At 43.1% G+C, this 26,057-nt stretch overlaps 1 protein-coding gene across 1 annotated transcript; it reads right to left on the reverse strand.

Annotated features, from left to right (window-relative positions):
- Positions 1-2,556: 2,556 nt before the first annotated feature.
- On the reverse strand, positions 2,557-26,057 carry ACCSL (1-aminocyclopropane-1-carboxylate synthase homolog (inactive) like). Its single transcript, XM_037840638.1, is given in 17 exon segments — positions 2,557-2,847; positions 3,685-3,819; positions 3,822-3,837; positions 3,919-4,064; positions 5,376-5,514; positions 5,608-5,653; positions 6,381-6,470; positions 7,530-7,630; positions 7,963-8,040; positions 8,297-8,394; positions 9,345-9,411; positions 9,623-9,692; positions 10,106-10,176; positions 10,637-10,696; positions 11,683-11,821; positions 11,823-12,243; positions 26,009-26,057. Coding segments are annotated over 16 exon segments (1,719 nt in total). The 5' UTR covers positions 12,203-12,243; positions 26,009-26,057; the 3' UTR covers positions 2,557-2,764.

Below are 26,057 nucleotides of genomic sequence, written 5' to 3' on the forward strand. Positions count from 1 at the left end.
TGGCTATAAGAAATAAGAGTTTCTTTCAAGGCACATGTTCCAACCCAGCTCAGCCCCAAGACTGAGGAACATATCAGGCATGGAGTTAGACATGAGTTTAATTAGGACTTATGAACAAGAGATGGTTCCATGGTAGCAGCTAACTAGGAAAGGTGGAAGTTAGCACTCTGCAAAGAGTGGGGGATGCCAGGAGGTAGTTTATAAGGGTTAGCACAAAGACGATCCATAGGGTGTGAGAACAGAGTTTTGGCAGGGTCTTGTGACCCAAGAGTGTGGAGATTTGTTATAAATAGTGATCAGGTGAGGGGAGATTTAATGCTTTGTTTACAATATCATTTGTACATTCTTTCCCACCCTAGGGAGTTCTGATGACCTTTAATGTCTGTCCCAGTCAAGTAGGTAGCTATGTGCAATAACTCACTTTCACGGTGGAGGGGAGGGGCCCTGGGTCCCCACAGCATGCAAAAATTTTTATGTCCTTCATATGGCACTTGAGCTGGGAATTTGAAGCTTTGATCTCATCCCTTTCTTAACAACTATATCCAGTGTATTTAGGAAAAATCAGCCAACATCATTATACTTTTTAACTCCACAATGTTCTGTTAAGGTATCAAATACCCTGTCATCCAGAGGCTTGCCTCTTGTAAGCATTTGAATAACAGTATCCAATGGTGATATTTTGTGCATTTTGCCACTTCATGCCATGGACTATTAGTGGCATCTTGATCATTGGAAATAGAGTCATTAGTGGCCTTTTAATCTAATCAGATTAGAGAAACAATTCCAAAACCCAAGCTCATCCGTAATATTCTGTTTCTCAGGAACCACTTACAGTACCAGAATCTGTGTTAGTCAGGGTCTCCAGGGAAACAGAACTGAATATATATGTAAATGTTACGAGATTTATTATAAGAATTGGCTGATGCAACCTTGGGATTGGCAAGTCCAAATTACACAGTGTGGGCCACAAGTTGGAAACTTCATGAAGGTTCTGATGAATTCCCCAGGAGAAGCTGGCTGGGTGAAGTAGAGATAGATATTCTCCTTTCTGACTGCTGAAATCATCAACTCTCCCTTTAAGGCCTTCAACTGATTGGATGAAATGTCTCTCATTGCTGTAGGCAATCTCCTTTGTTGATTGTAGATGTAATCAGTCATGGATGCAGTCAACAAATGATTTAAATTCATGAAATAACCTAATGGCAACAATCATGCCAGTACTTGCTTGACCAAACAGCTGTACGCTGTAGCTTAACCATCACTGTGAACTTAACCATCACACCATCCTAAGTAAACCCCCAAACAGCAACCCTCTCCCTCCACCCACCAAATCTGAGAAACATAGGTTTTCTGTTACACCTTTCTTCTGGTAAACTTACTGAGTTCTTCTTTTGCAAACTACCCCCCTCCCCACCCCAACCTTTCAGGTCATGTGGTTCAGGTTTATGAATTCTACTCCTGTCAGCGGCCCAAACTTGGCTTGATACTCTATTATTTGTATCCTGAGTGGAAGAGAAAACTGAAACAGCCCATACCCTTCCATCCCAGTGATAGTGCCTTGAATAGAGATCCAAAGAGTGCCTCTGGTTCCCATCGTCACCTTCTCATGAGATTCTGTGAGCTTCCTCATCCTTCCAATGAATTCCCTTTCTGTTTCTGTTGGGCAGAGTAGATTTCTAAAGTTGACTGGTGTAAAAGCCTTGAAGAATCAGGTCTTGTTGATATGCTTCCTTTTATTCGTGTGTTTTGTAAAAAAAAAAAAAAAAAAAAAAAAAGTCTAAGTATTGGAAAGTTGTCACTGAGGAACAAGAATAAACAAAGCTAGATCAGGAGAAGGTAGGATGGTCATAAATCCAAGTGACTGACCGAAGGCCAGTTGATGCTGAAGTCTGTATTTTCATCGATAAAACGGTTCTACTCCATGATCTGCCCATCTCATAGCATTGGTACTAGGACCAAAGGTCCGATAGGTGGGGGCTTTGCTGAGAAACTCACATGTGGCTGTGATTTTTGAAGTAAAAAACTCGAGATGAGAATGGCAGGCCCCAGACTCGTCACCAAAGATCCTATTTCAAAAGGCTTTTAGAAAGGCAAGAGTGAAAAGAACTGTTGAACTTGGAAGCAGGCATACCTGGGATTATACCCCTATCCTGCCAATTAATTGCTCATCTGAAGGTGGGTGTGATCCTGTAAGAATCCTACGGGAACTTGGGTGAACAGAGCCCAACACTGCAACCCACATCTAGGAAGTGCTCCAGTCAACCAGAGATCACTTCTTTCCTTCCTTTTTGGCCTGCTCCAGACAGCTTTCTTCACATTTCATACACAACCGCCTTAGAATCTAAAAATAAAAAGGATGCAAAATCTTCTAGCTCCCAAAGATTGAGAAGCTCATCAAGAAATAAGAGAGGCCTAGAATTTAAGAGAATATGGAATTTATTAAGCATTGAATACAAAAATAAGCCCAGCTAAATAGGGACCCAGGAAGCTCCCTTTATCTTATTGCAAGAGCCTTCTGCGCTTTCCCACCTTAACCCCAGTAAAAACACCCATTTTGCACATACACAATGGCTAGCAATTATGCCAAGCTTCCAAAAATGACAGATGCTCAACTCAAGCAAATCGACAACTGGGCCAGATGAGACATTCCTGGAGGAGCCCACTGTTTGTTCAATCGTGGCAGCAATTCAACATCTCAGCCTTCAGGATCAGCTGCTGACAGGAGGAGCTCCTTTAGCACGTGGCTGGTTGGGAGGCAGACAGCCTACCCCCTCTGTGCATCCACCTGGAGCCGCTCTATCAACAACTGCTTCCTCTCCTCTAGTGCCTTATGGAACCGGTGCATGGCTAGAGGGTCCAAATGGGGATATTAGAAACACAAGCCTTAGTAGGTTTGCAGGTAGACCCTGGAAAGACCCAAGTCTTGGTACACCATCACAGAGCCTCTCATTCAGTGAGTCTACCTATGCTGAACTTGAACCCTCCCATCTTTGGGATGGATTTCTAAGTCTACCTGCCACATATCCCCAGTGGCTCTTTCTGAGCTTCAATGTCACACCAGCCTGCCAGACACCTCAATGAATAATAAAAAATCCTGTACCTCAGCATATGGCCTTGGCCTCAAGAAGTTCTCCCTGCCTCTAATGTCTCTTTACTCAATCTATTCTCCACACAAGCCAAAAAGATATTTCTGATGTATACCTCATCTCATTCACTGCTGCATTCCTAGCAGGTAGAGTAATGCCTGGCACACAGTAAGAATACAATAAATAGTTTTGTTAAGATGAATGTCATGTTCTCCATAACCTTCAGAGGAGAATCTAAACTCCACAGCAAAACATACAGGAACTTCCATGATAATCTACTTGTCCATCTTCCCTACCAGACTGCAAGACCCACAAGGGCAGAGTGCCACTTATTATAGTCCTCCCAATGCCTTGCTCAATGCCAGGCACAGAACAGATACCCAGTGATGTACTGAATGAGTCAACATGTACCTTGAGTACTCATCAGTTGCTGTTTTACAAAGGAGCTTAATGAAAAAATATGAAAATGGAAACAGATGGTATAGAAAGGCTGAAGCTACGGGCTGCTAAAGGCAAATAAACAATTGGGTGTTAGGTTATGGAGGACTTGATGGGGCATCTCTGAAGGTGCCAGGATTGGAAGGTCAACACCACTCACCCAGTTTTAGCCGGTCAGGCTTATCTGCAAAGATGAGGCGGAACCAGCCAGGCTCCTTACACATGAAGCTCTTGCCACAGGATATCATCAGCTTGTTATCCAGGAAGTGGTTATGGAGGAGCAGCTCTTCCTCAAGGTACACGTGTTCAGGTACTAGGAGGGGCAGCGGGACAGAGTTGAGGGCCTACTGGCCTCGTCTGCCCCAGAATTCCAGTCCTCATTCCCAGGCCTCACCTTTTTCAAGTTGAACCAGACACAGAGGCCAGAGCCATGGTTGAGAAAGGGGATCTCCAGAGTGTTCAGGTTGTCTGTGATGTACTTGTGAGCTGCCTGGAGCCGGGAGCGATTAGCGGGCAGGTATACTTCGTCAATCCATTCTGGATGGGTGAAGGAAAAGGGCCATCACAGGTCTTGTGGCAGAGATCTGCCAGGGACTTCCTTAGCAAATGCTCCTTACCTGGGTTTCCTTCCAGCTCTTTCTAGCCAAGACTGACTCTGTGTCACATTTGAGCTGATGGCTTTCACACTCAACGCACTTACCTCTTACTTATGGCTCTGGTGGATTCTGGGGCTTCCTAAGAGTCTGTTTGCATTTATATGCATGAGGCGAGGAGGCAAAGTATCCCTGAAGGGGTTGATGTTGCTGATATCAACTAGAGTAGGTCCCCACATCTCCTCCTTTGTGTCTCACACATTCGACTCTCAGGAGCATAGATATGTTTGGGGGTGCCCTTAGCCCAGTTGTGCTCAGCATTGGCAGCACATTAAAACCACCCAGGGGAGTTTTAAATTACTGACGCCAAGGTATACCACTGGATCAACTAAATCAGAATCTCTGGGGGTTGGGCAAATACATCAGTATTTAAGCTCCCAAGTTGTTCTCATGTGCAGCCAAGGGTGAGAACCAGTGTTCTAGGGGTTGGGGAACTGGTTTCCACCAAACTTCAAAGGGCTAGTATCTTGTAGGGAAGTTTCTGGTTGGATTTCTCCTATCTTACCCTCTTTTATACCCAAAGCTGCAAGCAAACTTTTCTAAACCAGATTGTTTAATTACATTAGTTTCATTATATCACAGCTTTTCATTTAACCCTCTCAGCCTGGTATCTGCTCTTCTATAGAGAATTTCTGTAGAGAAAAGGAGTCTTATCTAAATTTGAACCACAACATTCAATGGTAAGTTCCCTCTGGGGCCAGAATTCACTTGAGATCCAAGGGGGAAAATCTGTAAATCTGGCTACACCAACTATCCCAAATGGTAGCTTTCCTTTTGGCCACCTTGGAAGTTGAGGTTAAGTTGTATTAGAGAAGCCAGGGGGGTTCTATGTAACCTTTCCCTGAAGCAGGCAGCGGATGTGAGAAGGAAAATAGACATTCACATAAAGACTGGTTTCTAAACTTCCCACTTTCTGGTCTTAAACTGACTATTTCCTTTCCAGACAGAGCACAAGCTAATAGACACCCAGAAATTACAGCCCATTCTGTATTTTAGAACAGCACCTTCCATCCTCCCACTGTGCCGAGAGCTATATCCTACCTTCCTTCAAACTTCGTGCCCTGCCAGGGCTAAACCTCAGACAGTGAACAGGGTCTTGGTGTTTTCAGGGTGTGTCAGAAGCCCAAGCAGACCCAGGAATTCCCCATGGCCAAGAGGTCTAGCCAAGATGCTGGCCTGGGATGGAGCGCGGTATCTCTATCCTGGAGCAGCCAACACAGCTTGTGCTGGGTGATGCCAGAGATGCCGTGAAGGGAGCCAAAAGAGCTCACGGCAAAGGCCACCTCTTTGCTGCGGGTGTACAGGATGCCAAAGCAGAAGCCAGAGATGCCAAAATCCTAGGGGGAGAGAAGCAGGGGAGGGATCACCTGGTTTCCTTTCAGCAACTGGCGCCCCTTTCTTTCCCACCAGAATAGGTAGCTTGGGCTCACCTTACTGGTGCCCCAGATCACATGGGTCCTCTTGGAGTCAGGCAAACTGGAGAAGAGATAGTACAGTCAAGGTTATGGAGGAATATTTTAAGACTGAAGTCTTGGGGTATATGAGGAGAAAGGGGAAAGAGAGCTAAGGTCACTCCCAGAGAGCAGGGTCGACAAGGCCTGATGTTCAAGAAACAGTTACCCAGTTAAGCCAGGAAGTCAACACAGGGGAACTAGATGGAACAAATGTCCAGTGGCTACTGAATGAAGTCCAGAACCCTCATCCTGTCTCATGGCCCTCCCACAGCTGCTCCCACACCACCTCCTTGATAGGTCATTCTTTGTACATATGGGCCACCCACCATTTCTAGGCTGCTGCTCCACCTTTGATGAAGCTGTCCCTTCTGCCAGGATTCCCTTCCTTGATTTGCTTGCTGGAATCTTATCCAAAGGCCAAATATTACTCCAAAGAAAGCTCTGCCCTATTTCTATTATTTCCCTGTGCTCTACTTATAAAGAGCTTCTTACCTTGTCCTTTCATAGGGCTCTATCTTGACTTTTGACAGTGTACTTGCTACCTTGCCCTCAAGTTCTATTGGATACAATATGACTTTTAAGACTAGAAGACATTTGGGAGGAAAGATAATACTTTGCACATTTTCATACTCCCTTTGGTACTTAACTCAGTACTTAACATGTAACCAGTTAAGTTTTTGGCACATAAACTCATCCTGCAAAGCAAGAACTCATCATCCTCATTCCCAACTCCAGCTGAACCAACTCACCTTTTCATATCCAGGACGCTGTGGAATTTGGTGGATTCATCAAACACAGACAGCATGTAAATCTCGTCTATAATCACATGTAGTTTATACCTGTAGGTTTGGTGAAAGTGGGAGAACAATATCTAGGTTCTCTAATCTTAACTCACAGTCTTTTATTGTTTTTCTCTGGATACAGATTGGATACTACTACTGCCCCAGCAGCCCCTCCAGTCCTTCCAAGAGACATGGTAAGGTAGAAGGGGTTAGTACACAAAATGGACTGTTAGACCTGGCTTAAGGCTGCTAGGAAAGAATAAGACCCATAAAGGAGAAACATGAGAACATCTTGTCTAACCCTTTAACCATCAAGCAGAGACCAATGAGAAGGAGCTGGATATCTTAGAATTTTCAGCTGGTACAAGCAGGAACTCCAACCCAAGGTCTTAATCAAGCAGTGGCACTGGGCTAACAGCTTATGTATATCATCTGGTTTATTCTTCCTAACTTTTTGAAGCAGTTCTGCCATCTCCATTTTACAAATGGAGAAACTAAGGCTCTGAGGTAATAAAGTTAATTCCCTCATAGTTAGCAGGTGTTAGAGCTGGGATCTGATATCCAGTTTCCTCCTCTAGCCCCATGATCTGCCATTAATTGATCTGGGTTAGTGATGAAGTTTGAATGTCTGTTTCTTCTAGAAAACGGAAGATCATCTGCCCTAACTAATAGGGCTATTTCAGGACTCCTGAGATAACTGATGTCAACTTGTCTTTAGGAATGGGACATGAAAGTTCAATAGGAACACATCTTCACCCCATCTGGTCTGAGAGTCTGTCTTCTTTAGTACATCAAGCCAAATAGTTTGGGAAATGGATGCTGGAAGAGAGTGCTTATAATAAATGTAAAAGCAGTAAAACTGTATTATGATTTGTGTAAATGTCTGTCCATGGGCAAAGGCTAGAAAGAAAATGTCAAAAATGTTTCTTGAAGTGGTAAGCATCTGGGTACCTTTTCCTTCATTTCAATTTCAGTCAACTGTCTATAACATTGCCAAGTGTGGTACATAGTAAAAGTATTTAGGGTAAATTACGTCTGAGTCTTATTTCTTGACTATGAATTATGAGAAACCTTTTTAGGGACTTTATCTAGTCTCAAGTGTTGGAGCCCATATACCTCTTGGCAAATTTCAGGTATTCCTTCAGTGCGTCTTGGGAGCAGATGTCACCCGGAGGATTCTGAGGGTTGATTAGCACAAGGCCTCTGACTTTTTTCCCCTAAAAAGAACCCAAACAGAACTGAGTGAACACAAATCCTCATATCTACCCCAAATTTAGTCAAGGACCCTGTACAGGTCGGGACACCCAATTAAGGCCTAGGTAGGATCAGCTCTCACCCCGTTCTCAGACAGGGAGCAAGAAGCAGCTCTGGGGGCCACATTAGAAAGGACTCTGGGCTCCCATGGGGAGATGCCCCTGGGCTCATTCCCTGTCTCTTCTTAATAAAGAGCTCCCACAAGGTCTTGGTGAGCAAGTTGTACCAGAGCCTCAGCACTCAACTCCTTTTAGGACCCACACTAGCCACCCTCAAAACATGGGTCCTTCCTTGCCTTGAGCCTAGCCTCACGCAGGCCTTGCTCCAACTTGTCCATGGTGAGCTGGAAAGGATGGGTGTTTGCATCAGTGATCTGAAAGAAAAATACTGCCTGAGAACTGCCTATCTAAAAAGCTTCTAATCCTTCATTCCTCATTCCCACAAACCCTGACCATCTTCTGCCTTCATACCCAGGACACTAGTCCCACATGACTTCTTCATCTTAATTTCTCCACCCCTTCCACCATCTCTCATATGGGAAGAGAACAAGGTCCTGCACACCTTCTGACTGCCCCAAGGACAGTCTATTGCCTAGGTGGGCTGAGCAGGGGAAAGGGCCCCATTCTGACCTCACTGTCCAGGTGGACAAAAACCAGCTCAACTTTCGCATACAGTCGGGAGGTAAAGATGAAGCCACCGTAGAAGGGGGTAGGGATCAGAAAGGCTTCTGGAAGGACAGGAAAACAAAGATGTCAGTTCAGGTTCTCTCAAGCAGGAACTGCCAGGCCCCTAGGACTAGCAGCAAAGCTACCAACAGAAAAGGTCAGTTTGGCAATCCTCCTACCTATCTGGAGATTAGGCCTCTTCATCTCAGGCCCTATGAGCCTTATCCATAAGAGACTCTTTGGGGGTAGTCTAGACAAAAGGGAAGAATCTCACTGTGAATGACTTAGAATCCATGGCACAAATGGAGCCAGGATTCCTAGCAGGTAGATCACTGGTTATTGGGCAAGTGTTTCCAGCTCTGGGCCAAGTACTAGAAGCCCAGGTCCATGCACAGGAAGGTCACCCATCTCTTGTCTCTCTACATGGCTCAGGTTATTTGGACCTCTGGTGATCTCATATGTCCTTTTCTTCCCATCCATTTGGCCTCTTTGATGAGCTAACCAAGGACCCACTCTTTTGAGAAAACCAGCCATCTTGACCACTTCTCTCATTGCATTCAGACCTCACTAAGATCTGAAACTTTTCTTTGGGCACGAGTTAAGAGTGAGAGAGAGAACAGATCTCTGAGCCTTATTTGGTCCAGGATTAATTACCCTTCCCCCTTAAGCACTCCCTCTTTTTTAAAGGAGGTAGGAAATCTATATGGTCTAAGCCAGTTAACCAGGGCTCTCTGTATCAGTGTTGAGCCCAAAAGTCCAGCTACTTATATAATGGGTTGGCTCCCATTGCCATCAGTCCTGGGACATACCTCCTTAAGGACTGTCATATGGTTCTCTGCCATATTAAACCCATTGCTCCCACAGAAATAATAGGCAGATGCCTTGGTCAGGGTGGAAGATGTTCCAGCACTTTGGGAGAAAGGCCTTGAGTCAAGATGCTCTTCTTCCCCAAATGCCCAGTGCCCACGGGCCAGCATTTCACTGAGAGTGAAAGCAGAGCCTGTTGACTTACCACCTGGATCACACAGGACCATGGCCAGTGCAGAGAAGACAGAGGAGCAGCCATTTAGAATGACCACCTGAAAAATGCACAAATGGCAGAAATTAAGGCAAAATGCAAGACTCATGTAAGAAGAGGCAGCTGCCCTGTCATCTTCTCCCTGCTTGGGGGTGAGGGACAACAAGTGGGATCCTCCTCAGCTGGGACTCATTGGCCTTCTTCCTGTCCCACTGGAGCTCCAAGATTACATCCCTCCACCAGGCTGTCAGCAAGGCAGGAAACTGACTCACATTTTCTGGATTAAGGTGGGTAGGTGCCTTGCAGTAGTAGGTCAGGAACTGGGCCACTGCTTCTCGTAGGCTGTAGACAGACCCAGAGAGACACTGTGTTTCCCAGACCCAGGGGGTCCCTTCTCATTCAGACCCCTACTCATGGTGTAGACTTCAGTCCTTTATAATGGGTAGAGTGTCCAGACTAGAAGGGATCTTTGCTATCCAGTCCAAACTCATTTCACAGGGCTACCAACTGATGCTATAGATTCCTCAGGTCACATAGACATTAAGTATAAGAACTGGGACAAGAACTCAGGCCTTTTGAATTGTAGGAATTTTAGAATTCTAGTTCTCCTATACCAGGCTGCTTCCTGATGGATTTTTCGCTTTAGGCATTTTCTAGAAGTTGTTACCTGAAGAACTAGAGAGGTGGCCAACTAAGAATTTGGTGCCTTGAATCCTCCCCTGTGGACCAGTGACATGGATCTGGAGGCAACTTACAATGGTTGTCCTTTCAAATCGGGATATTGCAGTAGGGAGTCCTCAATGTAGTTCATGTCACTCTGACTCAACTGTTGGCAAAGAGAATGTGAGGGCAGCCAGTTCAGGGAAGCTCAAGAGGCCTTATCCTAGCCCTAGTATGCACAAATGTGTCTGCCCTACACCCACGTGACCTCCCCGAAGGGGAACGGGAATATATGCCACATGCATCTTAACAAACAGAGGCCCCCTCTTCTTGTCCTAGATTATACAGACAGATTACTCATCAGGCAGTGTTTCTTTCACAGCTTCCCTAACCCTATACTTGGTCCAGAGGCTCTCTTTGAGTCTACCCACTGTGCACCTATCCAGAGAATACCTCTGGGCAGTCAACAAGTCCAGGAGGTTAGACGTGATGTTCTGGAAGCTATTTCCCCACTCCATTCCCCCAAATCCTAAGTCCTGCTCCAGTATCCACCCAATGCTGAGGAACATTCTAGGGGGCCTAGACCTGAGGGGGTGGGTCCCAGCACAGCTGGGAACATGGCTTACCCTTGCAGTCATCAGATCTGTGCAGAGCTTGTTCTCACTGATACTCAGGTTAATGAAGCCCTGGAGAGGGGAGGAATCTGAAATCAGTCCTCTTGCCCTGCCATATGTGGACCTCTTGAAATGTGCTCAATGAGCTACTCATCTTAGATTAGTCCAGAGGGAGATCTCACTGCCTCACAAGGCGATTCAATCTTGTTTGATAACCTTAAATGTTAGAAGACTTTCCAGTAACCCAAAGTCTTACAGCTGGCAAGCTTCCCCCTTTAGCACCATCTAGATAAAAAGTAATAGTAAAAGTCCTGGATCCTTAATCTCCTCAGGCCCACCTCATAAACATCTCTGACATACCTCTTTCCATGTAAGGGCCCTTCAAGTTACTGGAGGAGACGTGTTCCCTTGGAGTCTGGTGGGGACACCTGACTCAGTCCCCAGAAAAGCAGATGACCGTCAACCACCTGACACTCGGACATGAAAACAGAAAGGGAACGTATGGCTGGTGCTGCCCAAGGGTCCTCTCCCTTCTGGCTGCAGAGTTGCTCTGAACCCTTTACTAGAAGCCTATCAGCTCCCTATCACCCTTAGGATAATCTCCTAACATTTGACCATGGCCCACCCCACCCACACCTCTCACCATTATGCTCATTGCCTTCTCTAGCCATGCGGGCCTCCTTTCTCAATCACTCCAAGCCCTTCCCTCAAAGTTTACACATAGGCTGTTCTGCCTTCCTGGAAGACACCCTCTCCCATATGGCTGGCTGGTTCCACCTTAAAGACAGCTCCCCAAACAGACCTTCCAAGACCATCCAATAGCTGATGCATCCATCACTAGACTAAATGCCATGAGGGCAGGTTCACTCAGCACTGTGACCAGAGACTGAATTCTCTGGTGAAGACCCAGGATTTAGGGAGTGTACGCCCAGGGGTTCAGGCACCAGCCTTACAACTTTCTTGGGCATGTCACCTTATTTCTGTGCCCATTCCCTTTTCTATAAGGAGACAATAAATCCTAGTGATCCAAACCCTTGGTACTTGTGCCCCATTCTCACCAAGGGGTTCTTGTCCTCATGGAATTTGTCTCCTTGGTAGGCCTGGTAGTCCCGAAAGCCGAAGCGGCATAAAGCAGAGATGTCAACCCCATGGGTGGAGAGGTCATGGCTGAAATAGGCTGTTTCAGAATCACTCATTTGGAGAAGCAGCTGCCTGGGCACTTGGGCCTTCTATCCACCCGACATCATCCCTAGAGTCCAGGGAGGGGCTAGGCAATTGGATTCCCAGGCTATCCCTGGCCTCAGACTGCAGGAATTTGACCATCTGGTTTATTAAAAGGCTCAGGAGGGCTTCCCTTTTGCAGGCTGCCTCATCGGGCCTCTGCTCTGAGCTCAATCTCTGCTCTTCCGGCACCAGGTCCTGTTGAAAGTGCCTGTCCATCAGCTGCAGGAATAGCTCCTCTGTGGTCTGCTGCAAGTATAATACTGAATCCAATAGCTGGGGGTAGATGCTCTGGCTGAGGACCCGGCTCCTCATTTGGCTGCAGGGTACAGGGAGGGAGTCTGACTGAAGACTCATATTCTGGTTACTTGTATCGGCCTTGGCAGGTGGGCTGGAACCTGCAGAGAAGGAAAAAGACAATTACCCCAACTCTCAAGCTCTGCAACTCCAGGCATGCTTGGGGACAGCCCTGATTTCAGGCTTGTCACTGGCTCCTTCAACCTCCATGCCTTGGCTATGGGTCCAGATTGGTTCAGTAAGATTTACCTACTCATCCAAGGACAATGACTAAGTGGACCCAAGCCCAGGACACTGGAGCACTGTACTTTAAATGGTGTTAAAATATCTTCTGAGGAAAAGCCTTAGAGCGTGCTTTAAGGAGGAAAGAGGGAAACTGAACAGATAGGCTCTGGGTTTCCCATCCTGTGCTTCAGTCAGAGAAGTTTCTGCTAGTTGGAGATTCTGCTGCTTTAAGAAGAAAAAAAATTGAGTAAATCATTCTGCTAAAGTAAAGGTCAATAACTTATTGCCTGAGGGTCAAATCTAGCCTGCTACCTGTTTTTGTAAGTAAAGTTTTATTGGAATACAGCCATGTTCATTTATTTATGTATTATCTGTAGCTGCTTTCACAGTGGCAGAGTTGAATAGTTGTGACAGAGACCCTATGGCCCACAAAGCCTAAAATATTCACTATCTGGCCCTTTACAGAAGTTTGCCGACGCCTGTTTCAGAACAGCCTTACTCCATATTTTTCCCAAGTTGGCCACACCAGATATTCCAAGCCTGATGCTTATGTACGTCAGTCTCCATCCTCCCATCTCACATAACTTCCTGTAAATCCCTTCAACCCCTTCACTGCGCCAGCTGCCTTAGACTTCCATCACCAGTAACCATGGGCTAGATAAATGGTTCTCAAACTTTAACGTACATCAGAATCACTTTGAGGGCTAGTTAGAGCACAGGTGGCTGGGCCCCACCCCCAGAGTTTGATTCAGTAGATTCTAGCTGGTGCCTGAGAATTTGCATTTCAAACTAGTTCCCAGGTGATGCTGCTGGTTCAGGGACTGTAATTTGAGAATCTCTGACAATTCAGATCAACTTTCCTTCTGAAAACAAGTCCAAGTGCTGGATAAGTCCTAAGAAATATCTTCTTAAAAGCCTTAAAGAATTGACAATAATTTAAAAAAAAAAAATCAAGAACCCACAAGGAAGAAAATTCGAAGCCAAGAGGGCCCTCTAATTCTTTATAGGATAATCCTCATACCCCCAAATACCAAGACCCCCTTTTCCTAAAAATTTAGATTTATATTACTTCTACCTAATGCCATAATTCTAAGAAGTTGTTCTTTATGAAACATTCTCACAAATACGTAAAACCTTACTATTTCTTTTTTAGGTTTGTGACACCAGCATCTCAAAGTACCAAACACTCTACCCAACCTTTCAAAACCACACGCAGTCTGTCCCATTGCAACCTACACTTCTTCATGACACTTAATAGTTTTACTTGTTTAGTATCTTCCGAGGTCTGCCGCCATCAGTACATCCTTAGCACAATGCCTGTAGGAGATTGACACTGTGGCTCAGTAAGAGGCCCAGGAGGGCTTCCCACTCGTGGACCACCTGGTTGTATCTGGAGCAGCAGCGCGTGCGCGCACACACACACACACACACACACACACACACACACCATGGGGGAGCTAGCACAAAAGTAAAAAAAAAGGCAAACACAAGAAAAGAACAAAAATGTTTAAATCAACCAGGATAAAAATACCCTTTAAAGGTAACTCCCTTGGTTAATGATTGAGCAAGAGAGGCACAATCACGAGGCTGTGGCTGAGCCAGTATCGGGGTGAATTCTGAATGAGAACTTTGGCCATGAAGACGGAGCAGTGATCACATGAAGCCACGGGACAAAACCATTTCAGGTCTTGATTTAGGATCCCAACCTTTCATTAACTTGTGATACGAAGAACTTCAGCCACCAGTGTTACAAGCATATTGTTTAGAAAGAAATGGAACAAATATAAGCCCTTATACCTGTCCTAACCCTTTGTTCCAGAGGCAAAAGACTTGCTCTGGCCCAAACTCCCTTCCCTAGAAGTAAGACATTCATTCCTATGGGGATCTAACCCGGAAGGTGGGCATGTCACGCTTTCCTTCCAGGTACGTGGATAAAACAGGGAGGCAGTTGGCCTTCCTTTGGTCTTGCCTCCCGCCATGTGGTGCCTTCATTCTTGGTCCTGAAGAGTGCTGGTGGGAAGGGACAAGACAGTGGTGGCCCCTTCTTCCAAGAGCAAGCAGCCTTCATTGCCAGGGTCCTTCCACCTTCCCCCAGGGCAGGACTCTCACATATCAAATGTCTTTGCTCTGTGTCACCTTAATAACAAAATTAAAAACATGCCAGCTCCTTGGGCAGCCCTGTGCTGTCAGCCAGACCAGCCCACGGGCCCAGAAGTTCAGCCATTGCTCCAGTGTAGACTGGGTTAGGGGCTGACTGCTTGGACGCCTTGCCCTAGAAGCCCACACTAGTCTGTCCCAACCACTCAGCCCTTAGCCAAGACTCCAGTTCCATAGGAGACAGGGCTCAGGACGTGATAGGGAAGCTGGGAGGACAGTGTGGCCCAGTGGGCCGTCGGAGGAGGGAGGCTGTTTAAAACAGAGGAGAACCTCTTCAGGCAGGTTCATAGAGGGGAAAATGGGAGCCAAGGTAAGTAACTGAAAAAAAAAAATGCTTTCTGGTAAAATATGGTTTCTGATAAGGAATCAAGTATGAAGCAAGGCCAGGAGGAAATGTGCAAGTTGCACCTCTGCTGCTACTTGACTTTTCTATAGGAAGAGTTCACTGTCAACAATGCAATATTACAAAGGCAGTGATGCCCCTAAACCTCAGCCCTGAGTTGTCTGGTATTGGAGTATCTCAACCCTCGCCTCAGGTTGTCTTGGCTATATATACACTTGGTTTCAATATTCTTCAGCCTGCAACTGCTCATCTCTCCAGCCACAGTCAGAGGCCTCTCTAACAGCTTGGAGAAGTGCTGACATGCCCCTGCCCAGAGCTGAAGGACAGGCCTTAAACTGTAGAAGCTGGGAAGGAAGAGTGACCCTGGGAAGTGAACCAGGAATAGGCCGGCCTCCTGCTCACATTTGGGACGCTAGCACTTGGGTGTATCATTTATACCAAGATCCTCTTAACATCACTTTTCTTAGTTTTAAGTTGACCCTACAAGTTCTTCTAGCTCTGTCTTGCCCTTCTGGCCTTCCCTCCTGTGCCAGTTTGAATGTATTATGTCCCCAAAATGCCATTATCTTTGAGGTAATCTTGTGTGGGCAGACATATCAGTGTTGATTAGATTGTAATTCTTTGAGTGTTTCTTTGGAATGTGCCCCACCCAGCTGTGGGTGATGACTCTGATTGGATAATTTCCATGGAGGTGTTGCTCCACCCATTCGGGGTGGGTCTAAGTTGATCAGTGGAGCCATATAAATGAGCTGACATAACAGAAGGAACTCAGTGCAGCTGTGAGTGACATTTTGAAGAGGAGCTACAGCCAAGAGGGACACTTTGAAGAAAGCACAGGAGCTGCAGATGAGAGACAGTTTGAAGACGGCTGTTGAAAGCAGACTCTTGCTCCAGAAAAGCTAAGAGAGGACAAATACCCCAAGTGCAACTAAGAGTGACATTTTTGAGGAACTGCAGCCTAGAGAGGAAAGTCCTGGGAGAAAGCCATTTTGAAACCAGAACTTTGGAGCAGATGCCAGCCACGTGCCTTCCCAGCTAACAGAGGTTTTCTGGACACCATTGGCCATCCTCCAGTGAAGGTACCCGATTGCTGATGTGTTACCCTGGACACTTTATGGCCTTAAGACTGTAACTGTGTAACCAAATAAACCCCCTTTTATAAAAGCCAATTCGTCTCTGGTGTTTTTGCATTCTGGCAGCATTAGCAAACTAGAACACCTCCCCTTGCCATATACCTGCCTCCTCTCATATCTCATTATTCTAATCTAACTCAAATTCTTCCTTCTTGATATGCTAACTATTTATAGGGATTACAGAGTCTTCTTTATATGTACAGCAGACAGAAGTGATGTGTTCAGGGATATAGATCCCTAAATAAAAGATAAAAAATTGAAAGATAGAAATAGCTTTGAAATGTCTAAGTTCTATTCCATAGTTGCTACTCATCAACTGCAGGATGTTAGAAGAATTACTTCCCCTCTCTGGGCATCAGTTTCCCCATATGTAAGATGAAAACATACTCCAGTTAGAGGTGATGAAACTGAAGCTCAATTAAGGCAAGTAACTTCTAGGATCCTGCAGCAGAACAAAGATTTAAACCCTGGGACCTCCCACTAAAGCCCAGAACACTTAGGAAGAAGAGTAAACTAACAGAAAACATTCTTTTATGGACCACAGCCTGGCTCCATGTCACATAACAGCCCAGAAAGTCTTCTGAAATAGGATGATCCTGTATTGTGGGTGACTCAAAGTCCCTGGCAGAAGCAAACAGATACTCTCCAGAAGTGGTTCTTAGACTTTGGGTTTCTTCAAGAATCACTTTTCTAATATAGTGGCCATTACAAAAAAATTCAGGCACATGAACAGTTTCAGCCAAAACCAGCAGGGTCAACTGAAAGACCAACATGATTCCAGTTACCTGAATTAGATTGAAAAATTATTATTTTTATGTTCAAGGAGAGAAAACCTGAGCTTGAAAACTGACAGAAAACTGGATGATATTAAAGTGACAGAACACAAGCTATTCTAGAAGTTAAAATACAAAGACCAAAATTAAGAATTCAGTGGAAACTCAACAGCAGATTAAACACAGCTAAAGAAAAAAATAGCAACCTAGAAGAAAAGGCTAAAGAAATCTTCTAGAATGAAGCATGAGAAGAAAAGGTAAGAGACAGAAGATATGAAACCCAAAAGAAGAGAAAAAGGGGTCAGTAGCTGTTTGAGTAAGATGTCTTATCAATGCTAGAGAATTCTCAAAATACTTTTAGCATGGATATACAAAGCCCAACAGATACGAATTTGGATAATGAAATCTATATATACACAGATACACATACATATCATGGTGAAACTACAAAAAAAAAAAAAAAGAAATTTTTAAAGCAACCAGGAATAATAGACCAAAAGCTGTCTTCAGCAACACAAAATCAGTAGGCAGTGAAATGTTACTTTCCATATACTGAAAGAAAATTATTCCCAATGTAGAATCCTGTAGCCATCACAAGACCAACATATAAATAGGCAGTACCAATTCTTTCTCAGAAAGAGGCTGGATTTACTGCAGAGGACACTACTAATTAGAGCAAGCAGATTGGCCTTTAAAAGCTAAAGCCATCCAAGCAAGAAAACCAGACACAGTACATAATATTCTACTTAGAATAGGCAAAAGTAATCTGTAGTGATGGAAATCAAAACAGGTGTTACCTGGGGTGGGGGTGGGGGTGGGGTGGGGGAACTGACTGCTCAAGGGCACCGGGAACTTTATGGGGAGATGGAAATGTTCTATATCTTGATAAGGGTAGTGGTCATATGGCTAGAGTCATTTGTCAATGCTCAAACTGTGCATTTAAGATGTGTGAACTATACTTAAACAGGTTTTTTTTTTTTTTAGCAGCTACAGCTAACTTAAACCTCTGCTAGGATATAAACAGCTAAATAAACTTATTTCCAGTGCAAGCCTCCAAGTGGAAAAGACAGTATGAGAGCAGCCCCCAAGTTTACAGAAGGATTATTTGCATAATTATTTTATGGTAGAAAAATGAAGATCCAGTTCTCAAAGAAAATAGACCACAAGCTAATCTGATCAATAAAAATAGGAGAAAGCACATGCAGAGAAATAAGATGGACCAAAGATTATTTTGAACAATTCTATGGAAAAACTTAAATCTAGGTGAAGTGGATAATTTAGAGAAAATGTAATTTATTAGTGCTAACTCCAGAAGAGAAAGAAAATCTAAGCAAATCAGTTTCCATAGAAGAAATAAAGTTGTCAAAGAGCTAACTCCCTAAAAACACACCTGGCCCACATGATGTCACAAGGGAATTCTACAAAAATTCTTTTAAAGGAGCACATTATGCCAGTGCTGTTCTAGAGAAAGAAAAAAAGGCCACTTTTTATAATCAAATATAAAATTAGCACAGTTTGATGAAAGTTTTATGAAAAACTACAGACAAATTTCACCAATGACTAGATTATTGACGTGTAAAGCTGCTCAGCATTTAGCAAACAGGATCCAACAGCAGAATAAGACAACATTATGACCAAGTAGCGTTATTCTAAGAAGGAAAGAACAGTTCAATGCTCTGATTTACATTAATTTTTCATTAACATATCCTGGGAGAAGGGGGAAGAGAATTGCTTCATTTTATCTATAGATGCTAAAAAGACATCTGACAAAGTTAGACACCACATTTGATTTACACAACCTAATAATATCAGTGGTTAATTCTTTAACATGACAAAACATGTCTCAGGCAGAAAGCCAGCCTCCTACCCAACGGGGAAGCTCTGAAGGGTTACTCATGAAAAAGACAAGGCCACCTATTTTCACTACTAAATATCTAACATTGTACCAGAGGGCTCAGCCAAGGATATTAGGGAAGGAAAGGAACGGTAGGAGAGTTAAAAATAGGGATTCAGGATGATCAGGATCTGCAGATTAGTCTTGTATACCTGGAAAACACAAAAGAATTAATTAAAACATCTACAATAGAATGTAGGAGAGTTATAGAATAGGGATCAGCAAACTATGGCCCACCTTCTATTTTTATAAATAAAGCTTTGTTGGAATACAGCTACACTTACTCATTTATTGTTATCTATGGTTGTTTTTGTGCTGTAACAGCAGAGTTGAGTTATGTCCACAAACCCTAAAATTTTTACTATCTGGCCCTTTACAGAAAAGGTTTGCCCATGACTAGGTAAATACTGGAAGAAAATATGAAGTTGGACCCATACCTCACACTATGTATCAGTGTAACACTCTAGGCAAGTAAGGAGTAACTTGATACTTGTCGCCTGATGACCTTGTCCATTATCTGTTTTTCCATGTCCAGAAAGGGTATCAATACTTGCCAATTCTTGCCCTGCAGATATGCTGTGTGGTAAAAGGATGGGAAACTGTCTGGATATTATGCATATTAATTTTTTTTTTTTTTTAACTTTCCCTTCTTTTTTCAAATCAACTGTATGAAAAAAAAAGTTAAAAAGAAAACAAACATACAATAAAAGAACATTTCAAAGAGATCATAGCAAGGGAGTAAGAAAAAGACAACTAACCTAAGATAACTGCTTAACTTCCAACATGTTCCTACTTTACCCCAAGAAAGTTACATACTATAGCAACATTTCAGTGAACTTGTTCCTACTACATCCATCAGAAATTAACAGACCATAGTCATTTCTGGGCATCCCCAGAACGTTAAATAGCTTATCTGTTCTTCTTGGATTATTGTTCCCCCTTCCTTAATTGCTCTCTACTGCTAGTTCCCCTACATTCTACATTATAAACCATTTGTTTTACATTTTTCAAAGTTCACATTAGTGGTAGCATATAATATTTCTCTTTTTGTGCCTGGCTTATTTCACTCAGCATTATGTCTTCAAGGTTCATCCATGTTGTCATATGTTTCACCAGATCGTTCCTTCTTACTGCCGCGTAGTATTCCATCGTGTGTATATACCACATTTTATTTATCCACTCATCTGTTGATGGACATTTGGGTTGTTTCCATCTCTTGGCAATTGTGAATAATGCTGCTATGAACATTGGCGTGCAGATATCTGTTCGTGTCACTGCTTTCCGATCTTCCGGGTATATCCCGAGAAGTGCAATCGCTGGATCGAATGGTAGCTCTATCTCTAGTTTTCTAAGGAACTGCCAGACTGACTTCCAGAGTGGCTGAACCATTATACAGTCCCACCAACAATGAATAAGAGTTCCAATTTCTCCACATCCCCTCCAGCATTTGTAGTTTCCTGTTTGTTTAATGGCAGCCATTCTAACCGGTGTTAGATGGTATCTCATTGTGGTCTTAATTTGCATCTCTCTAATAGCTAGTGAAGCTGAACATTTTTTCATGTGTTTCTTGGCCATTTGTATTTCCTCTTCAGAGAACTGTCTTTTCATATCTTTTGCCCATTTTATAATTGGGCTGTCTGTACTATTGTCATTGAGTTGTAGGATTTCTTTGTATATGCAAGATATCAGTCTTTTGTCAGATACATGGTTTCCAAAAATTTTTTCCCATTGAGTTGGCTGCCTCTTTACCTTTTGAGAAATTCCTTTGAGGTGCAGAAACTTCTAAGCTTGAGGAGTTCCCATTTATCTATTTTCTCTTTTGTTGCTTGTGCTTTGGGTGTAAAGTCTAGGAAGTGGCCTCCTAATACAAGGTCTTGAAGATGTTTTCCTACATTATCTTCTAGGAGTTTAATGGTACTTTCTTTTATATTGAGATCTTTGGTCCATTTTGAGTTAATTTTTGTGTAGGGGGTGAGGTAGGGGTCCTCTTTCATTCTTTTGGATATGGATATCCAACTCTCCCAGCCCCATTTGTTGAAAAGACCATTATGGCTCAGTTCGGTGACTTTGGGGGCCTTATCAAAGATCAGTCGGCCATAGATCTGAGGGTCTGTCTCCGAATTCTCAATTCGATTCCATTGATCTATATGTCTATCTTTGTGCCAGTACCATGCTGTTTTGGCAACTGTGGCTTTATAATAAGCTTCAAAGTCAGGGAGTGTAAGTCCTCCCACTTCGTTTTTCTTTTTTAGAGTGTCTTTAGCAATTCGAGGCATCTTCCCTTTCCAAATAAATTTGATAACTAGCTTTTCCAAGTCTGTAAAGTAGGTTGTTGGAATTTTGATTGGGATTGCATTGAATCTGTAGATGAGTTTGGGTAGAATTGACATCTTAATGACATTTAGCCTTCCTACCCATGAACATGGAATATTTTTCCATCTTTTAAGGTCCCCTTCTATTTCTTTTAGTAGAGTTATGTAGTTTTCTTTGTATAGGTCTTTTACATCTTTGGTTAAGTTTATTCCTAGGTACTTGATTTTTTTAGTTGCTATTGAAAATGGTATCTTTTTCTTGAGTGTCTCTTCAGTTTGTTCATTTCTAGCATATAGAAACATTACTGACTTATGTGCATTAATCTTGTATCCCGCTACTTTGCTAAATTTGTTTATTAGCTCTAGTAGGTGTATCGTTGATTTCTCAGGGTTTTCTAGATATAAGATCATATCATCTGCAAACAATGACAGTTTTACTTCTTCTTTTCCAATTTGGATGCCTTTTATTTCTTTGTCTTGCCGGATTGCCCTGGCTAGCACTTCCAGCACAATGTTGAATAACAGTGGTGACAGCGGGCATCCTTGTCTTGTTCCTGATCTTAGAGGGAAGGCTTTCAGTCTCTCACCATTGAGTACTATGCTGGCTGTGGGTTTTTCATATATGCTCTTTATCATGTTGAGGAAGTTTCCTTCAATTCCTACCTTTTGAAGTGTTTTTATCAAAAACGGATGTTGGATTTTGTCAAATGCTTTTTCAGCATCTATTGAGATGATCAATTGATTTTTCCCTTCGAGTTTTTAATGTGTTGTAATACATTGATTGTTTTTCTTATGTTGAACCATCCTTGCATGCCTGGAATGAACCCCACTTGGTCATGGTGTATGATTTTTTTAATGTGTCTTTGGATTCGATTTGCAAGTATTTTGTTGAGGATTTTTGCATCTATATTCATTAGGGAGATTGGCCGGTAGTTTTCCTTTTTTGTAGCATCTTTGCCTGGTTTTGGTATTAGATTGATGTTAGCTTCATAAAATGAGTTAGGTAGTGTTCCATTTTCTTCAATGGTTTGAAAGAGTTTGAGTAAGATTGGTGTCAGTTCTTTCTGGAAAGTTTGGTAGAATTCCCCTGTGAAGCCATCTGGCCCTGGGCATTTATTTGTGGGAAGATTTTTGATGACTGATTGGATCTCTTTGCTTGTGATGGGTTGGTTGAGGTCTTCTATTTCTTCTCTGGTCAGTCTAGGTTGTTCATATGTTTCCAGGAAATTGTCCATTTCTTCTACATTATCCAGTTTGTTGCCATACAGTTGTTCATAATATCCTCTTATAATTTTTTTAATTTCTTCAGGATCTGCAGTTATGTCACCTTTTTCATTCATTATTTTGTTTATATGGGTCTTCTCTCTTTTTGATTTTGTCAGTCTAGCTAGGGGCTTGTCAATCTTGTTGATCTTCTCAAAGAACCAACTTTTGGTGATATTTATCCTCTCTATTGTTTTTTTGTTCTCTATGTCATTTATTTCTGCTTTAATCCTTGTTATTTCTTTTCTTGTACTTGGTTTAGGATTGGTTTGCTGTTCATTTTCTAGCTTCTTCAGTTGATCCATTAGTTCTTTGATTTTGGCTCTTTCTTCCTTTTTAATATATGCGTTTAGTGCTATAAATTTCCCCCTTAGCACTGCTTTTGCTGCATCCCATAGGTTTTGGTATGTTGTGTTCTCATTTTCATTCGTCTCTATATATTTAGCAATTTCTCTTGCTATTTCTTCTTTAACCCACTGATTGTTTAGGAGTGTGTTGTTTAACCTCCAGGTATTTGTGAATTTTCTAAGTCTCTGATGGTTATTGACTTCTAATTGTATTCCATTGTGGTCAGAGAATGTGCTTTGAATAATTTCAATCTTTTTAAATTTATTGAGGCTTGTTTTATGTCCCAGCATATGATCTATTCTGGAGAAAGTTCCGTGAGCACTAGAAAAGTATGTGTATCCTGGTGATTTGGGATGTAATGTCCTGTAGATGTCTGTTAAATCTAATTCATTTATCAGATTGTTTAGGTTTTCAATTTCCTTATTGGTCTTCTGTCTGGTTGATCTATCTATAGGAGAGAGTGATGTGTTGAAGTCTCCCACAATTATTGTGGAAACATCAATTGCTTCCTTTAGTTTTGCCAATGTTTCTCTCATGTATTTTGTGGCACCTTGATTGGGTGCATAGACATTTACGATTGTTATTTCTTCTTGCTGAATTGCCCCTTTTATTAGTATGTAGTGGCCTTCTTTGTCTCTCAAAACATCCCTGCATTTGAAGTCTATTTTATCTGAGATTAATATTGCTACACCTGCTTTCTTTTGGCTGTAGCTTGCATGAAATATTTTTTTCCATCCTTTCACTTTCAGTTTCTTTGTGTCCCTGTGTCTAAGATGAGGCTCTTGTATGCAACATATTGATGGTTCATTTTTTTTGATCCATTCTGCGAATCTATATCTTTTAATTGGGGAGTTTAATCCATTTACATTCAACGTTAAAACCGTGAAGGCATTTCTTGAATCGGCCATCTTATCCTTTGGATTATGTTTGCCATATTTTTCCCTCTCTCTATTAATATCCTTTATTGTACCCATACCGAATCTCTTTAGTACTGAACCTTTCTCCAAGTCTCTCTGTCCTGTCTTTGTTTCTCTGTCTGTAGGGCTCCCTTTAGTATCTCCAGTAGGGCAGGTCTCTTGTTAGCAAATTCTCTCAGCATTTCTTTGTCTGTGAAAAATTTAAGCTCTCCCTCAAATTTGAAGGAGAGCTTTGCTGGATAAAGTATTCTTGGCTGGAAATTCCTCTCACTCAGAATTTTAAATATATCGTGCCACTGCCTTCTCGCCTCCATGGTGGCTGCTGAGTAGTCACTACTTAGTCTTATGCTGTTTCCTTTGTATGTGGTGAATTGCTTTTCTCTTGCTGCTTTCAGAACTTGCTCCTTCTCTTCTATGTTTGACAGTGTGATCAGTATATGTCTCGGAGTGGGTTTTTTTGGATTTATTCTATTTGGAGTTCGCTGAGCATTTATGATTTGTGTATTTATGTTGTTTAGAAGATTTGGGAAGTTTTCCCCAACAATTTCTTTGAATACTCTTCCTAGACCTTTACCCTTTTCTTCCCCTTCTGGGACACCAATGAGTCTTATATTCGGACGTTTCATATTATCTATCATATCCCTGAGGTCCATTTCGAGTTTTTCAATTTTTTTCCCCATTCTTTCTTTTATGCTTTCATTTTCCATTCTGTCATCTTCCAGGTCACTGATTCGTTGTTCAACTTCCTCTAGTCTTGTACTATGAGTGTCCAGAATCTTTTTAATTTGGTCAACAGTTTCTTTAATTTCCATAAGATCATCCATTTTTTTATTTAGTCTTGCAATGTCTTCTTTATGCTCTTCTAGGGTCTTCTTGATTTCCTTCATATCCCGTACTAGGGTCTCATTGTTCATCTTTAGTTCTTTGAGTAGCTGCTCTAGGTGTGTCTCTTCTGGTCTTTTGATTTGGGTGCTTGGGCTTGGGTTATCCATATCGTCTGGTTTTTTCATATGCTTTATAATTTTCTGTTGTTTTTGGCCTCGTGGCATTTGCTGACCTTGATAGGGTTCTTTTAGGGTTTGTAGACCAGTTGAAGTCCTTATCTCTAATTTATCAGATCTACAGCTTCGTGGAGTACACTTTCTCTAACTAACCAGCAGGTGGCGTCCACGAGCCACCTGTTCTCCACAAGCCAGATCTCCCCTGCTTAGCCTTTTTGGTGAGTGGGGGAGTGAGTCTTGTGGGGCCCAATTGGTGTCCCAAGCTTGCGTGTGTAGTTGGTGTTGCCTGCCCTGTATGTGGGGCGTGTTTCTGGGCAGTCGGGGAGGGGGGGGTGGCCCTAACAATCAAATCTCCCTGATGATCCTAGAGTTTTAAAGCTACTGCAATAGTCTAATCCTTCAGTTCAGTCCTGCCACAGTTTGTCTCTGCCACTGACCCACAAGTCTTTGGTATTGGCGTATGGCTCCTGAGACTTGCAAGTGGGCCCCTCTTCCAGGCTGTGCACCCCGGGTCCTCTGTTGAGGGATGACTGTGCTATGTCGCAGGTGAGTGCCGTCCCCCCAGGGCAGTTCTGGGCTGCTGGGCTGTGTTGGGAGGCTCCCAGTCTGCTCAAATGATGGCTGAATGGGGCTCTGTTAATTCACACTGCTCCCCCTTCCCAGCTCTGGGACATTCAGCTGAGGTTGCAGGGAAGGCTAATGTCCACGCCCAGTTTTGTAGTGTGTGCCTGTTATTTGAAGCACTTCCGTCACACTGGGTTGTCTGGGGCAGCTCTGGGCTATGGGGCTGGCGATGGGCAGGAGTGTTTCCTGTCCACCAGGATGGTGGCTGTGAGCGGACACCCCCCTTTTCTTGGGAAGTTGTGTTGTTTAGTGAATTTTCTCAGCCACTGGATTATTGCCTTTTGTCTCAGAGCTCTCTTAGTTCTGCTCTTGACTTGACGTGCCCAAATTTCAATTCTTTGAAGCTTTCTGTATTGAGCTTCTTAGAGTAATTGTTTTAGAAAAAGCAAAAAGGATTTAAAAAAAAAAAAAAAAAAAAAACAAAAAAAAAAAACAAAAAAAAAAAACGGCCCTCCTCAGAGATCTAATGGGTTATTGAAATGCTAATAGACAAAGCAACCAGGGCCATTAAGGAAAGGTGCCCAGGGCAGAGAGATCAGCCTTGCTTCGGGATTTGCATATGCGCCTCAAGGCCTGATCTCCGCCCTTCCCCTTTCTGTGTTCACCCGAACTCCAAAAATCCTCTGCTTTTATTTTGGAGTTTTTCGTGTTGTTTTTTTTCTATGCCTGTCTCCTCTCTGCTGGGCTGGCTGCTCTCAGAGTCTCTGGTGTCTGGCCTCAGTCTATCTATGGTTGGAGTTTGAATCAGTAGAATGAGTTTCCGGTAAGAGCAGCCACTGCAATTCTCCCTTCTCCTTCCTGGAGCTGACAGCCCCTCTTCCCCCGGGACTGAGCCTGGCAGGGAGGGGCGCGGGTCCCCTGGCCGCAAAAACTTACAGATTTCGCTGATCTCAGCAGTTCCACGTTTTCATGAGTGTTGTATGAA

The sequence above is a fragment of the Choloepus didactylus genome, chromosome 6 (genome assembly GCF_015220235.1).
Source record: "Choloepus didactylus isolate mChoDid1 chromosome 6, mChoDid1.pri, whole genome shotgun sequence".
Taxonomy (NCBI): Eukaryota; Metazoa; Chordata; class Mammalia; order Pilosa; family Megalonychidae; genus Choloepus; species Choloepus didactylus.